General features: G+C 42.4%; 1 protein-coding gene across 1 annotated transcript in view; it reads left to right on the top strand.

Moving 5' to 3' along the window:
• Positions 1-15,779, top strand: part of AMBRA1 (autophagy/beclin-1 regulator 1) — a gene marked incomplete at its 3' end in the record, with an annotated part of 41,722 nt that extends 25,943 nt beyond the window's left edge. Inside the window, exons 9-11 of the mRNA XM_010013965.1 lie at positions 1,628-1,810; positions 15,057-15,137; positions 15,679-15,779. Coding sequence (XP_010012267.1) covers positions 1,628-1,810; positions 15,057-15,137; positions 15,679-15,779 — 365 coding nt within the window. The remainder of the gene's footprint in view (positions 1-1,627; positions 1,811-15,056; positions 15,138-15,678) is intronic.
• Positions 15,780-17,177: the final 1,398 nt, after the last annotated feature.

The following is a 17,177-nucleotide window of genomic DNA, read 5'->3' as shown; positions in this document are numbered from 1 at the left end:
GTGCTGCTGTGATGCCTTACTTTTTTTTTATTTGGCCTATTAAGTCTTCGGGGGAGTAGGGAGAAGTGTTGTGTTTGTACAGCGAAGCCTTCTGCGTTACATAAGCATGAACAGCTTTAACTCATCAAACAGTGCATAAAAGATCCAGGAGGAATCCAAAACAAACTGAGTGTATGGTTCCCGTTACCCTCTTGCTACTTACTGAATAGGGTTTTAGACCCATGGGCCTGTAGTCTGTCTGCTAAACTTGCCTCTTTACCAAGATGGCAGCCTACTGTGGTACAGGGAGCTTACCTTGGGGAAGAGATTCTCTCCTTGTGTCTACATGACTTCTAATTTCTTTCTTTCTTGCCATCTTCTCTTTTGCTTATGTGCCCTGAATGTATAGCAGAATGAGAGACTGAGTGTCTTTGGGTGTCTGCAGCCAAAACAGGATTAATACAATTTATCCCTTGAAAAATTAGTACATTTTTTTTTTATGCTGCTCTAGGGAACAGTCTCTAGAAATACTATTAAATGTAGCTTTCCATTGAAATGTGGTTTAGGGATAACAGAGTGTTTTATCAGACTCAGTCTGACTGAATGCTGCTCATGCTGTGGTGGCTGCGAAACTTACCCATATACAAGCAAAATATTATTCCCAGTATATTCCCATAGAATCAGCACAGCTCTGGGAGGGAGAAAAGATAGAAGTCTTCTAACAGTCATAGAATCAGTGATGATTCTGGAGTTGCATTTTTATTGCTGGTTGTAGTGTAACAGAGTGAATGTGTGTGGTATTGGTCACTAATAAAGTTGAATGTATCGTCAAGAGTCTTCATGGCTGATGGTGATGTCCACTGTAAAACACATTTAGCTTGAAACACTGATCTGAAGATGGGTAGCATTTCTGTAAGGCAGACAGGTCACTTCTCTTTGTGATTGCAAATGAGTATATTTTAATCTCTAGACTATCCTCTGGAATTTACTGTTCATTTATTTTTCTTTATTTAAGGCTGTTCACACTTTCATTTGTAGATTAAAATTAGTGCTGCTCTCTCCATTATCCAGTCTCTTGTCCATGGTGCCCTTATAGGAAATGAGTTAGTATTTTCATGACCCTGGGAAGTACCAGTCTAGTAACTTGAATTGAATACAAAAGAGTAAAATCAAACACATGTATGGAATGAGGTAGAGAGCTAGAAGTTATAGGAATAGACATCTTAATGTCTAATTACCTGGGGAGGATTGTTGTCATCTATTCTCCTCACAAGCTACAGTTCAAGTATAATCTAAATAAGACTAAAGAAGTGATCATTCAAGCATCTGGACTTTAATAGTGAGTAACTGTACCACAGAAAGCATGTGTCCTTAGAAGCAAACTTCTCTGTGCTGTGGATGAGCTTTTTGTCTATAGGTACTATATAGTGGTTCTGTTTGCACAAGAAGGAAATCACATGGGAATGTGTAAAGGGAAAATTACTGCTACTGGCTTTCTTTATTCACTTTGTCTTTTACTCATGGATAAAATGCAAACAGCGAATTGCATGATATGCTGTTACTGTCCTGGCATTTGGAGCTCAAAAGGAAAACCAGGACTGGTTGTTGTTCTGTACCTGTGTAACAAGTCTGTGTATCTCTCATTCAGGTTGTCTCCTGCTGCTTATTATGCTCAGAGGATGATCCAGTATCTTTCCCGGAGGGACAGTATTCGACAACGCTCTATGAGATACCAACAAAACCGTCTCCGCTCTGCCTCCTCCTCTTCTTCCACTTCAGAGAACTCAAGCCCATCCGTAGAGGGAAACGATCTGGAATTTGAAGACTTTGAGTAAGTGTGCATGCTGCTGTGTCCTCTTGCTTGAGTCTGTTGTCAGCACAAGACCGCTTTGTGGCTTCCCACTGTTTACCAATCAAAGACATCTCAGGCTTCCTGTAGGAACAGTTTAAGTTAAGTCATTCAATAAATAATTAGAGCAGTGATTGCTACAAATGGGTCTTGTCATTTCTGTTAGGAAAATTAAGAATGCTTTAGGCTACCTTCAACACATCAGGCTATCTCAACCAGATTTAAAAGACTGGTTAAATAAAGAAAAGAAGAATCTTTCTCTCATGGAACAGATGGGGAGCTAAGGGTTTATTAGAGCTTTCAAATATTGAGAGAGAACAGGAACCACTAAGAGTCTTTAATACTGAGTAACTCTGTCATGGAAAGCATGTGTCCTTAGAAGCAAACTTTCCTGTGCTGTGGATGAGCTTTTTGTCTATAGGTACTGCGTAGTGGTTCTTTGGTCTAAGGCTGTAAGAAACAGACAGATGTGCTCTGTTACTTTTGCTCGTTCTATCTGTACAGCTTTGTCAAATTAGTTGAAGTTCTTGGTATTGTGTTTTTGGAGGACTTGGTGATCATGAGTCTGTGTTAAGGCTTAGTTTCCTGGAAGGAGGACAAACGGCCTCTTGTGTCAGAGTGAGGAGTGACTCTACATCCAGACCTTAGAAGACCACTGCCGTGAGCTGCTGTATTTCTTTCTGAGTGGTTCTCCTGACAAACTTTTAAAGTCTGCTCTCCAGCGTCTGCTTTTGGACTTCTAGTGATACCCAGTGTAATCCCAGCAAACAAATTTATTGCAAACCCTTTCCAATAAATGTAGTAATGGATTGCTTAGATGGCATGGAGGCTGGAAGCTCAGGAATTTAAATTAAAATCTATTTTAGAAGGAAAGAGAATTTGATCTTTCTAGTCGGTGTTCAGTCACTTCCTTTTAAATATGGAATTTTCCCTGGGTACTTTTAAGTATTTCACTGGTTTTTTTTGCCTCCCACCTTCTCCCCTTTGTGTATGTTGTGATGAAAACATAGTGTGATTCTGAGCATGGTCATAGAAGTAGTCTACAGTGGTAGTGTAGTAGGGACGTGTGTTTGATGGGAACTGTGAACTCCTCAAAAATTTGGGCTTTTATATTGCTGCTGCCAGCAGAGGATGCTGTCAACTTTGCTACTATCGTAACGCTCGTGTTCACTCGCTGCAGTGGCACATACTTGAGATGGCATGTTGTTAAAGCTCCATGTCCTTTGTGTCAGGGGGAAGTCCCTTTATGAAGGACACTGGTAACACTAGCTATTCCCAGAAATGCAAAATACTAATCCCTTTCTCACTTTTTAAGTGGTGGTAGCCTTTTTTTCCTCTTAGAATGTTGTTTTGTGAAGCTGTCATTTCATGTTTCAGCAATTGAATATTCAGAAGTACAAGGTGAGTGAATGTCTTCCCCTCTCATTGTGGCCTTGTTTGCATAAGATGTAAATGAGGGGAGATTGTGCAGAAGAATCACTGCATAGTAGCTTTTCTAAGCAGCTTCATGGTCTGGAAGATGAGAAATATGGTGGCTTTGTGAGGTGGGGCTCACAAAAGTTCTAGAAGCTCAAGCATAGACCTTTATTTCTGTTATTCTGTTTTGTCTGAGGTGCCTTGTTCTGCTGGGAAAATAAAAATAGTAAGTTCTTCATTCAGAGAGTTGGGCAAAAGCCTGCAGAGAAGTGTGTTCCCCTGCAGATAATGCTCACACAGTGAGAGCACCCAGTCAGGGAAGCAATTCAATCAGCCATGCTAAGGTTGTCTTTCGTTTCATACTGAGCAAAAAAAGCGTTTATTCCTTAATGTGCAGTGGCTGAATTTGTTGGTTGAATATTTCATACTGAATTCTGGTCTATGCATTCAAGACATTCTGCCTTTTCCCTTCTCTACTTCGTTATTTCTCCTGGCTGATGAGAGGGAGCTGCTGTGCGGGGGTCCTTAGAGCTGGAACTTCTCGTGACTCATTTGATTTCTTCTGCTGACACTTCACAATGAAATCTCTCATACAGAATTCTTGCTTCTCTTTTTGGCTCCTGTATCCCCCCCTTTGCTTGCTCATATGAGCAGAGTCGTGTATTTCTTCATGTGTTTCTTTCCTGCCCTGATTTAGATGCTCTGGCTTCTCTGCTTCTCCAGATTTGATGTAGGACAGGGAATTGCTGCTGTTTCTAGCTATCTGCAGCTCATGCTTTTCTCCTGGAAAATTCAGTGGGGCTTTTTTAATATAAAAGCCATAGCAAATTGCCTTGATGTTTTATCTTTCTAAACTGGTTAATGTAATTGATAAATATTCTCTCTTCTTTCATTTTCCAAGAGATCAGGAGAAAGAGATAAAGGGCATTAGACACCAGTTGGTTTTACTACACATGGAGCTCTGGGCAAGGAGGAAGCCCTGTGTGTGTGCAAGGGAGACTCTCGGCTCTCAGTCTTTTGTGGGGTTCTGAGGGTTTTTTCTCATTTAAGATTCATTTTGTATCTTTTCAGCTTTGCTTACCTAAAGCCCTTGTAAGGGGCATGAAAAACGTGCGCTGTTGGTGTGCCTATGAACTCTAAATTTAAGCTGAAGCCTGTCCTCCAGTGTGTCAGTCTAATGGTGTCATTTTCTTCCTGCAGTTTCTCCAGAATCTCATTAGAATTAATTCATAAATACATTTAGCTTGTGATAACAGTAGCAGTAGTGTTGGTCTGAGAATGTGAAGTAGAGTGGTTTTTATAGGTATTAGTAATATTCTTCTATTATACCAGCTTTAATGGGCAGGGGAGGAGGAGGGAGACACAGCTATACACCTGTGTTATCTCATTTAATAAGATGTTATCTCCCTCCATGCACTGCCTGTGTTTAATCTGTCACTGTTGTCATCTCACTGCTTGTTGAATACAACTGACAACTGTAAACTTAGTCATGTCTGCATGAAAGCATTTAATATGGTTTGTAGTATATATACAGATTGTAATATTAGGTTATTAACAGATAGATTGATATGTGTGGGTTTTAAGGTTAGTTTTAGCAGAATCCTAAGCTAAAATGAAAAGGCTTCTTGTATTCTAGGATAAGAATCTCTGAATGGAGAAGGGTATCATTTTAGTCTTCCAGCATAACTGGTAAAAATAGATTCTTTATAGACGAATCATAGATGTTGAACTTTCTAATTTCAAGGAGTGTTTTGAGTGCCTTACATTTGTATCTCATAGTAAATTTAGATTTTTATAGCTAAACTATCTTTTCTTTTGACTTCTTCAACAAGTTTGCCTGGGCCTCTTCTAGAGACTTTCCTTAGTCTAGAAGAGCTCTGTTGCTGGAGGCTGTGGGTGATGCTGCTAGGACTCCTCGGATAGCACAAACTGTTTTTTTTTCATGTGTGATTCTAAATCTGTAGCCATAATCAGAATGTGAAGGTGTTTCTGCAGATGAATTCTGGCCATCTATGTCCCTTTTTGTCTGCAGTAAGTGTGGGAACAAATACAGGTTCATTTTATCTGTCAGACTGAAAAGCAGATATATAGGACAGTGCACCAGCTTGCTGTGTGAAAGCCTTGCTCTAATCCTTCACTGCAGTTCTATAAAGGCTTTCCAGCCAAGGCTAAAGGTGTGACTGTTTCTGACTCCTCTGTCTGCTTTTGAGGGTGGGCTGCCTGGTAAGATACAGCTGTGAAGGAGCTTGGACATTACGCTCTTCTAATGTCTACAGCTTTTCCCCTTTCTCTCCTCTGCTTTTTCCTTCTTCCCGGGAGGGTCTGTGCAGTCTCCACCTTTTCAGTCTGATTCTATACCACTGTTTGCTAGAGACACAAAGCAATGGGAGCAGTAATCTGCAGAAATGCAATCAATTTACAAGGCTCCTGCTGTTTTCCCTTAGCTCAACAACTACTAAGAGCACATGGGTAGAACTCTTTGCACAGCCAGTCTTGGTCTTTATTGCCCTCCTTCCCAGCTGTTCGCTGTGCACTCATGTATTTCAGAGTGTGTTTTATCCTTCCTGCTGCAACCTTCAGCTTTTGCAAAAGAAACTTCTTCAAATAGGAGCCAGGTTTTCTTGGCAGGAGAAAGGAGAGATTGGAATGGCTAAAGGTTTTTGTGATACTTGAAATAAGTATGGAGCTTTTGATCTACAACTCCAGAACAGCAAGACAAGTGCTGTCATTGTGGGGAGAGAAGCTGTATGGAGTTCGTATGGCAAGGTTTTGACAGCAGGGATGGCTTCTATAAGATGCAGCTAGAAACTTCTTCCATGTCCAATAGAGCGAATGCCAGCTGCTCCAAGTCAGACCTGCTGTTGGCCAAGGTTGTGCCCATCCGTGATGGTGGTACTGCTTCCACGATAGTATTTAAGAAGGGGAAAAAGTTAACACACAGAAGCAATGGCAGCTGGAGAAAGGAGTAAGAATATGTGAGAGAAACAGCTCTGCAGACACCAAGGTCAGTGAAGGATGGGAGGAGGTGCTCCAGAACAGAGATTTTGCTGCAGCCTGTGGTGCAGACCATGGTGAGGCTGTGCCCCTGCAGCCCATATTGGTCCACAATGGAGCAGATACCCACCCACAGCCCATGGAGGACCTCACGCTGGAGCAGGGGGATGCCCAAAGGAGGCTGTGACCCCGGGGCAGCCCGCACTGGAGCAGGCTCCTGGCAGGAGCTGTGGCCCTGTGGAGAGAGGAGCTTGTGCTGGAGCAGGTTTGCTGCTGGACTGGTGATCCCATGGAAGGGACCCACACTGGAGCAGTCTATTCCTGAAGGGCTGCACCCATGGAAGGGACCCATTCTGGAGAAGTCTGTTCCTGAAGGGCTGCACCCATGGAAGGGACCCATGCTGGAGCAGTTCATGGAGAACTGCAGCCCGTGGGAAGGACTCATATTGGAGAGTTCATGGAGGACTGTCTCCTGTGGGAGGGACCCCACACTGGGGCAGGGGAAGAGTGTAAGGAGTGCTAAGGAAGAAGGAGTGGCAGAGCCAACTTGTAATGAACTGACCACAGCTCCCATTCCCCATCCCTCTGCACCGCTGGGAGAGAGGAGGTAGAGAATTTGGGAGTAAAGTTAAGCCCTGGAGGTGGCAGAGCATCCAGCCAGGGTCAACTCACCACAGAAGCATAGGGAATCCCATAAGTCAGGAAAGAGTTTTACTCTGCAGCTTGACTAGAACTTAAACTGACACCCCAGGATGGATGAGATACCACGTGCTAAGTTCTGACAAGGCATAGTGAAGGTGGGTAAGAGATGACTTGATCAGTGGTAGCCTTTTGGCGTAGTGGTAGAAAGGTACATATGCAAACCATGAGGTTCCTAAAATCTATTAGGCTGGGTTTAATTTTTCTCCTTATCACCCTGATGTTTACATGTGAGGTTAACAAAAGGTGTGGTAGGAGATGTGAGAATCTATATGGACTGTCTCATGTCACTTAAATGCTGATGGAAGTGGATTTTTAGGACCCATGACACATCAGTATACTGCAGAAAACCCAACAGTTTCTTTCTGGAAGTCTTAGATGGGACATGTTGTGATGTTTCTCTTACTTGAGCAGCTACAAATAACATTCTTGTTAGCAATTTGTTATTTGAGTTCAGATAAAGATACTAAAAGCAGGATTGTTATTTGTTGTATGTACCTGCCTTTGTTGTTTGCTTCACAGAGCCCCTTTATCTGTGGTTTTGATGCTGTTTCCTCTGCCCCTGTTTCTTGGTTCTTACGGCTCTGCCTAAGTCGTTTTGATGAGTATGGACCTTATCAAAGGTGGCTTTCAAGGCAGACCTGAGTTTTGTGGAACTTAGTGGTCACTTTCTGTTGTTTTTTCTCCTCTCTGTTAACAGCTTTCTGGAGCAGTTAGTACTGGGATGTTGCTTCCAGAAACACAGTGATTTATGTTAATTATATTCATCATCTTAAACACAGTTGCAGGCTAAGAATGCTAACAAGTCCTGGATGAATGGGAATGATACTGAATCTACGCTTTGAACTTCATTTTTCAAGGATTAGTTAGAGTCTTAGCTTGGCTTGTGATCTACTCATAGTAGCCTGCAGCTTCATTTTCCCTATTCTTTTTATCTTTATCTTTTGTGACAGTCTTTTATATTCCCCTTATCTTGGACTTAATGTCTAATAATACTGCCTGGATGCAGTGACAGGCAGTGACTGTTTCCTTGCAGCAGTACTGCAGGATATTGCTAACCTCTCCAGCATAATGTTGTTTTACCATTAAGTCACATTCCAGCAAGGCAAGTGTCTTCACAGCAGGGCAGTGAAAGAGTGAGTGCCTTTTGAAAGATGGCAGTTGCCAGGAAAGTTTACATCATATTCCATACTGTTGGTTGCTTGGGCTTGTAGAAACAGCTTTGATGTCAAGATGGTACATCTGAGTTTTTCTGCTGCTTAGGAACTCTGTTCATAGTTTTCCTTTTGCTTTTATTTTGTGTCTGTGAAACTCTTAAGCCAGACTAGGTCACCTCATAGGTGCTATCTGGTGTTAATAAGAGTGATTAGGAAGCAAGCTGTTCTTAGTTTGTTGCTGGCCACTCGGAGCAGGCATTCATCAAGCCTGTAGGTCTAACAGATAAGCATTGTTTGTGCAGTTACGGTTTCATTTCTGTTTCCCTTGCAAGAGCAATAGCATAACAGTGCAATATAGTTAAGAAAAAAACCTTGGTGCTTATTTTTGGCACTTTCTTCCAGTATGGAGGCCTGATGGGGCAGCTGTTAGTATGTTTGTGTTACTGTGTTTAATGAGCACCAGTTGTGAAGTTTCCAAGTGATTAGAATTAACCATAGCACTGTTTTCCTTAGTTGTGCTCACGCTTGGGAGGATGGTTGAAAATGGCTTATTAAGGGGTCTCAAAGAAAGGGTACTTGTAGTGCTGGATGCCCTGGTTTTGGGGTTGTGTTTTCTGTTAAACACTGAACACTCGCGTTTCCTTAATACTCATGTACCAGTCTAGACCGGGGAGTAGGGATTCCCTACCTTCTCCTGGCCTGTGTTTCTGTTTTCTAATGATTCACTGTAGCTATACAGTGTATCAGTCTTATTTTGAAACACATCATCAAGATGTGATCCCACCACACAGTGAGGTGATTAAAATAGAGACAACTGGATACTGTGCCTAGATCAGAGTGAGTGCTTCATTCTGGTTCCAAATCAGTCTTTCTCTGAAGCAGTTAATCCTTGGCATTTAATGGGTAAGTGCTGCTGTTTCTCTTGACCAGGTGATAAATCCTCTCTTATGTGATGCTTCTCTGAAACACTTGATCTTCTGAAGTGCCATTTTTAATCTGGAAAATACATTTTCCCCTGAACAGCCCTCTGAGAGGTAATCAAGGCTGGGGGTTTGTTTCCCTCTGGTCAGGAGAGCCATTAGTAACTCAGCAGTCTCCTGCTTTATAGGAATTCTTAGCTGATAAATAGATATAAGTTTTCCCTGGTGTTCCTTTGAAAAAAGGGCTGGTGAAAGGCTGGCATTTTAGCCTTCAAAAGAACATAGGAAGATGGAAAGGCACCGTGTCTTAGGCGACTAACTTATCCGTTACTGTATTAAGTAGCTGTGTTCAAAATCTCTTCTTCCTAGTTCCTGTCTCTCCAGCTGGGCAGCATTGCTTTTTGCAGTTTCTCTAATATTTTTATTCATCAATTTTGTTTGGCTTCCAGCATTATACTTGGGAAGCTCCTAATACATGCAGTGCCAAGAATGGCTTTTTGTATAGCAGATACTTCTCTTTGCTTGAATTTTCTTGTTGTCTCCTCTCCTTCTGTTCTACCAGAAGTACTTCTCCTTCGGTGACAGTCATAACCTTCAAAGATGGGTGGATAAATTTATACCTTTCATTTTTATCAGCTCATGTATGTTCCAAATCAGAGTTTTCATCACTTTAATGTCTATGGATGTCAATGCCTGTACCATTTTGAGAGCACCAGTACTCCCAACTTGCGTATTTGTATCTGCTCAGAGATAAGTCTTGAATCTTTGCTCTTAAACCTAATACTGTTTTTAGGCGACATACCCTTGTCCTTAGAGCCATAATTAGGGTGGTTCCCTTTTCTGGGTTGAGACTCTGAGCAAAGTGGATATACTGGTTGGAACCTGTATTTTCTTATTAAGAGACTAGTTCTGCTGATCCAGGAGATGCTAGTCCCGCTACTATATCTCTCTGCAGAGGTACAGTGAACTTTCAGTGCTTTCTGGGATACTTGTATCTCACTGAAATATTCAGAATGTCAAAGTCATATTTGTTTTTTGTTTACCTCTATTTTGAGAGGCTTATTTCCTAGAAACACTCCCAGTTTTCCCTAGCTTCATTTGGAGGAGATATTCAGGATCTTGCAGGATCAGACAGAGGAGGAGCTAAAGTTTTAACATATTCTGTTGTTTGCTTCTCCTCTCAGTTGTAAGCTAGTAGCTGACTTTCTATCATGGTGTTCCCAGCACTGTATATCCCTTACCCATCATGATGTTGCTGGGAAGTGATTGACATTTTCTTGGAATCACCAGCAAACGTAATGTTCCACCCTCTCCCTTTTCCTACTTTTATATGCTTGGTAAAACATAGCACACACTTTGTCTTGTAGTTCTATGCAGCTCTTGTGAGCACATCCTTCTCAGGATGTATGTCATCTGTTTTCATCTACATCAGCAATGAATCTTGTCAAGTAAGTTGCAAGCTTTCAGGATCTGCTTCCTTTTTAGCATGGCCAGTGTAATAAGACAACCTCCAGGTACCCTCTTTTAGAGGACCTGGGGTCTGATTTGACCGACCTCTAAACCCAAATAAGTTTGTATTTTCTTGTAACTTCTTCGGAGCTCTTATATGATCTTTATGCTACTCCTGCCCTTCTTGCTTTGTGCTACTCCTGCCCTCTGTGCTGTCTCCTCTGAAGTAACCTCCTGCAGTCTTAAAAATTGATAGCAAGTAAGTGGAGATGCTTAAAGTTTGAAGCAATGAGAAAATGCTATTGTTTCGGGGTTTTTTGTATTACATCAAGATGGTGCAACTGAATCCAGTGCAAATCCTTAAGGGTGTTAGTAGATGCCACATTACCAATTATTTAGCATTTCTACTGTAAGTAAGTGTCCAACCTCTGCAGTAGAAATTGATTTAGTGTTTTAAATTGGATCTCATGAAACAGGATAAAATGCTGAAAATATGGAACAATTGGCTCGGTCTGGTATAATTTGATTCTTATGAACTTGCCTGGCTCATTGATGTTGGCTCTATTAATTAAATGGCTTTTCAAAATGGTCATTGTTGACCTAATTCTCTTGGCAGTGTAGTCAGTGAGAGTTTTAATATTGACTACAATGGGAACAGTTAGACCAACAGATTGCATTAGAAATCCCATGCTGTGTGTTTAATTTCACTTCCTGATACAACAATCTCTAAATATTAAGGAGAATTCTTGCCAAGATAGAAAAGCAGAACACAGTGCTTTTCCTTTTCTGATAGTCTTGGCTATCTTCTGTATCCACTCAATTATTAATCATAGAATGGTTTGGATTGGAAGGGAGCTTAAAGCTCATCCAGTCCCACCCCCCTGCCACGGGCAGGGACACCTTCCACTAGAGCAGGTTGCTCCAAGCCCCTGTGTCCAACGTGGCCTTGAACACTGCCAGGGATGGGGCAGCCACAGCTTCTCTGGGCACCCTGTGCCAGCACCTCAGCACCCTCACAGGGAAGAACGTATTGGTTTTACCTAACCTATCCCTGTTCAAGTTTGAACCTATCACCAGATGAAAAAGACTGCCTTTTTTCCAAACTTCAGGATGCAAAGTTTTGCATCTCCATCTCTGCTTTCAGACCTGGTGTTGCTACTCCATTATATTTACATTGGTCAATTTCTCTCTCAACAAGCAAACAAAACAAAAGCAGAAAAATCCAAGGAGATTTGACTGTCTTGCACAGCTTATCCTAAACTTTCATCTTTCTTATGCCCTATTAAATGTCTGTAAATCTCCTGGGTGTTTGGGAATTGCTTTCTTTTCCTGCTTCAGCGTTAATGCTGGTTTTCCCCTACCAATTCTTACTCTCCATATCACTGTTTGATTTGTCCCACACTGGTATCTGAGCAAATTATGAATAACCTGAATTTGGAGCCAGACCCTTAAGTTGTTTTGACCATTTCTTGGTTCTTGCAGTTTTCCTCTTGAGACAGGTAAGTCTGTTAATAATTACAGTATTAAATCTCCCTTCTCGCCTTGTGTGCTGATTACTTCTGCTTCTTTTCCCTGCATCTTGCTCAGTGGATTGCTTCATTCCTTCATTATGACATTTTTCACTTCAGATGTTCCCCTGTGCTGTTCATATCTGCCAGTGTACTTAAAGAGCATTGCAGGACACCTTTTTAGCCCTGTTACAGCACTTGCTGTGGCACGTTTTTGTTTCATTTGCCTCTGCAAGGTTATCAAGTTGCTTTACAAAAGAGGCTTTTTTTATGTAGACACTCACACACTCTGAGGGACCTACTTTTTGAGGTTATGTTAATTAAAGTCTCCACTGCAAATCATTAGCTAATGAGTCTGGAGGTAGTTGATGCTAAATAGAAAGTGGAGCCTTAGGTTTTCCCAGTACTTCGGAGAACTTTGGGAACTCCTCATTGCCGGAGCACTTCACTCTGGCACTGCAGTTGTGCTAACATCTGCTCTCCTCCCTCTGTCAGCAGGCTGTGTGTGGGACAGAAATAACACAAAGTGCCACCCATCTTCACTGCTCTCTCCTTTTTAGAAGGTGCAGAAATAATCTTCAGCTGGTACCAGTGTAATATCAGCTGTTCTGGCTGCTCAGCACTAGACCCTTAAAAACACTCTTGCATGTAGCTGGGCATGAGAGTTTAGATCTAAATGACTGTAAATTCGTGATTCAGAGTAATGTTCAGTAATACACTCCCCTGTGCTAAGGAGGAGTAGCTTACACTTTCATTACTGTAAATAGGAATTCTCAAAGGGTAGTCACTGTTTCTCATTCCTGATTCTGCTGTTTGAGTTATAGGGCAGTGGCAGTTGGAATGTGGGGTTTATTTAAGTTTTGTTTTTAAAAGAGGATATTAAAAATAGATTTCTGTCTCTTGAATTAGTATAGGCTGTGTCTGACGTGGTGAAAACTGAAGAAAAGTCTGTGTTTTTTCCCTTTTAGGCTTCTTGTACTGGGGGAGGGTTGTATGCACAGTGAATGGGGCAGTACAGGCTGAAGTTCCTGCACCAGAAAGTCTAGTTGCTTAGAAAATTTGTGTCTTAAAATGTTCTTGTGGATGCTGAAAACATTGCTAGTGGTGTTTCTAAGAACTTGAACAATTAATTGCTTCATGTCTCTTGATTGTACTGTAGGATACTTTGCTCCTTTATTTTCTTTTGTTTGCTGGAGCTAATTCATCATTCCTTTTGAACCCTGCTGCAGAGAGTCTCTTCAACTGGAGATTGGGCAGGGCGCAGTCCTGCTGTGGTTCCTCTTGCTGAGATTTTTCCCTTTCAAAAGTATCTTGTAATTCTAGTAAACGTCCAAAGCAAATGCAAACCCTGAAAAACACTGCTACGTGGACTCTTAAATTAAGAGTGCATTTCTTGTCTGAATTTCACTAGCTCTTACTTTGTGTGGCAAGATGTGGAACATGACACTTCTTTTCTCTTTGGCCTTCTCTCTTTAGCAGGAAAAGTTGATATGTCAGCACTGGAGTTTGCAAGATTCCTTCTGTTATTGATCCGCATCTTAATGGGCTGAAGGCCTCTGATAAAAGAACAGCAGCAGCTTTTACTTGGCTGATTTTAGGAACCCTGCAGAGGTTACAGAGAAACCTCAGGGTGATGTACAGCTTTGCCTGCGAACTGCAAGTGCTGTGTCCATAGCGGGAGGAGAAATGGAAGCTTTCAGCTTGGATTTAGATCTGGTTTAGGTGAAGTAGCTTGGAATGCTAACGAGCTTTGCAGAACAACCCCTGCTTTTGTGTTCTTGATTCCTCAAGTGTGTGGGAAACAGCCACGTAATGGACTTTCTTCTCAGCCCACGTTTCTTGCTCACTGACTTTAAAAAAGCAAAACAAAAAAAAGAGTTGTAAAATGCACAGCTTGCTGGAGCACGTTAGGAATGGGCTGCTAGTGTGTTGCATAAGGAATATTCCATTTCCTAGTGATTCCAAGGCTCTGCAAGTAATATTCTCCTCACAACTGCCTGGGAAGGAGACAAGTAGGACTGCAGTTACAGATGGGGATCTGGAATCCAGGGAGAACAGACTTACTACTTCTGCAAGGTCATGCAGAGAGTGAATTTCTGAACAGAGAATAAAGCACTGCAGAGGTCTGTTTAGAACTCCAGAATCACTAATGGAGTCTCATTATTTTCCTTGCAGTTTTAGTGCTGTATAATTGCAGCTCCTCTTGTGACCTATGAATGGAATATCAGGAATTCTGTTTGCTGGAGACTCGGGAGGTGCTCCAATTTGGCCTTCTGCTTGTTGTATGGGTGTTATTGTCAAAATCAGATTGGGTCAGCCATGGCTTTGTCTAGCTCCTGTCCTGAGACTTCTGAGGATGGCAGCTCCACAGGCTCTCTGGGTAACCTGTTCACTGTTGCGCTGCCCTCCTGGGAAGGTGACTTCCCTGCGTCTGCTCTAGGACAATAGACACTAGACCCTTTCCCCTCATTCCAAAGGCCCAGACATCTGTGGTGAATCAGAATGAGAGTATTTTGAGGAAGTACAGTTTTGTCTGATACCACCTGACATTTCTGATGTCACTAGAAAAGCTTGCAAAAGATGAGATTATCTTAAACACAGATGGCACTTAAACTGGACCTTGAGAGAAGGAGCACAAAGGAATAGTCTGCAGATTATGCTCTTTTGCCTGCATTGGAAATGAAAAAGTGAAACTTAACAGATCTCTTTGACTAAAAAAGTTCTCATCAGGACTGGGGTGTGCTTCTTTTGCTCTCCCAGTTCAAATGCTAAGGTTTGTCATTCATTTATTCAGACACTGACAGTGATTCATTGATTGTCTGTGTTTTTATTGATACTTTTGAGATCAAACAACGAAGAAACTGGACATTAGGCTACCCCTGTGTAAAATTGTCAGCAGTCTCTGGTACAGTGAGTTGTATGAATTTGGAACATTAGAAGCATGTGACTTACACAAGAGAGCCATTAAATCTCAGTGGCATGCTCAGGATGATGAAGTGATGTAGCTGGGTTTTTCTTTTCTTGGAGAATACTTATTGCATAGTATTTTTAATGTATTTTTAATTTCTCTTTTCTTTTGCTGAAGGGACAATGGAGACCGATCCAGGCACCGAGCTCCTCGGAATGCCCGCATGTCTGCACCGTCGCTGGGGCGCTTTGTCCCAAGGTAAGGCTTGTACATATCAAAGGGTGTGGAAGTCTTGGAGGTGTCAGTTGCAGTACAACTCTCAGACAGATTCCTTTCCTTGCACAGGGCTGCTGTATTCTTGATTTGTGATTTCTGGGACCCCTGAGATGGCATGTTAGTATGATCAGTTAGTATGATCCTGTGACATTTGAAGGACAGCATAGTCACAGTGCTTCTTACCCTGCAGGCTGGGGCTATGGTGTGAAGGCAGAATAGGAGGAGAAAAGAATCTGATCGGAAATTTCCAGCACAATGTGCTGGTTTGAGATTAGGAAGCTATTGTGGGAGGTAAAGGATTTACTTAATGCTGATCTTCACAGCCACATTGATCAAAGGAGGATCTAATCTGTAGCTTGTCTTTTGTTTGAAGCAGTGAAGTGGTTGGCTAAGCAGAGGAGTCTAGCCTTCCCTCTACTATAGTCTGCTGGAATGTTTCCTCAAAGTAATTGCAGTTTCTGTCCAGAGCTGTAGTACACTGGGATGTCTTTCTCTGTGTAAGCTTACTGTCTTTGTTTTGCAGACGCTTCTTGCTGCCAGAGTACTTGCCTTATGCTGGGATTTTCCATGAACGGGGACAACCTGGCTTGGCCACCCATTCCTCTGTCAACAGGGTTTTGGCAGGTAATGAGATTTCCTTGTTTGCAGTAGTCATGTTTATTAGTCGTATTTTCTTGTGAATCTGAGCAGAGGAAGATTAATGAGGAAAAGTCTAATTCCAACTTTTGAGGTACTATTTATGTTGCCTGAAACAAGAGAAAGGGCTGTTGGAGCAATGTGGTAAGATGTCATTGAAGTTGTTGGGCACTACAGATGCCACACTTCAAGTACATGTTAGGTGTATGGGAATTTCTGCATGAACTGGGGAGGGGTGCTGTTAACAGTTCTGCCTTTGTTTAACTTTCTCCCCTATCCATAGATGTCTTTTTCTTAACAAGCTGACAGACTAATGATCAGCTTGCTGCAGGTCCTTCTAATTGAATTATAGGGTGCCTTGTTCGTGTTCCGGCTGGCAAGATGCACACAAGGCAATGCGGGATTCGATTAGGATCTTAATAAGTGCATATTAAAAACCTCAGCTGCCACCACATACAGCACACAGGCACTTGGGAGCCTGAAAGTGCAGGCGGAGGTGGGAAGGGAGGTGGGGGAAGCAGAGGAGTATGGCACTGTGGCAATTCATGAGTGAGAAGGTTGGAGATGACACAGATCTTGAGGGTGGGTTTTTTTTGTCTGGGTCTCAGTTGCTCTGTAATTAACCCCAGTGCGGGGAGTCACCCTGGAGCCTGTGGGAGAACGAGGGATGATGGATTGACAGGTAGATTGGGATGTGGTTCTCTTCCTTCCTGTAGATTAATCCCAGGAGCACCACTGAAAGGAATGCTGTGTTTCTTGAGGGGCTGCATGATCCTTTCCTTACCCTAAGGCATGACCAACTATGCCTAAATCATTTTGGACAAGGGTTGTCTAACCTGTTCTTCAGAGTCTTCACTGGAGTTTTCCCAGCCATTTTGGGATGGAACTGTTGTTGGTTTTGCATGGCTCATTTAGTATGGCAGTGGTCTTGTTTTTGTTGGATCGGACCTTGAGTAACCTGGTCTAGTGGAAGGTGTCCCTGCTCATGGCAGGGGTTTGGAACCAGGTGTTCTTTAAGATCTCTTCCAACCCAAACCATTCTATGATCCTATGATTTCTAGCATCTCTTGGACTTCTGTCTCCCTGGACATCTTGGTTTGAGTGTGTGGTTCATAGACCTTGCTGTTGCAAGGCTAGCCTCCAAACCATCTCTGCTTTTTTCCCTTCAGGAAGAGTGGAGCTAGGCTGTAGCTTTAGCTGACGCACATACTTCCCCGTGCTTACTGCCTGTGTGGGCTTTGGCTGTTGGCACGTGGAAACAGCACACTGGCAGATAATTACTTGCTGCCAGGCAACACTGCAGAGCTCTAGTGTGGCCCTGCTTTGCTGGAGACACCTGCTTTAAGCCCTCCTCCAGCCCTTCTCTCAGTTTGCCTGTTCCTTAGT

This window comes from Nestor notabilis, unplaced genomic scaffold (genome assembly GCF_000696875.1).
Source record: "Nestor notabilis isolate BGI_N333 unplaced genomic scaffold, ASM69687v1 scaffold22594, whole genome shotgun sequence".
In the NCBI taxonomy this organism is placed as follows: Eukaryota; Metazoa; Chordata; class Aves; order Psittaciformes; family Psittacidae; genus Nestor; species Nestor notabilis.
The sequence above is the reverse complement of the archived record's forward strand: the minus strand, read 5'-3'. Positions and strand labels throughout refer to the sequence as shown.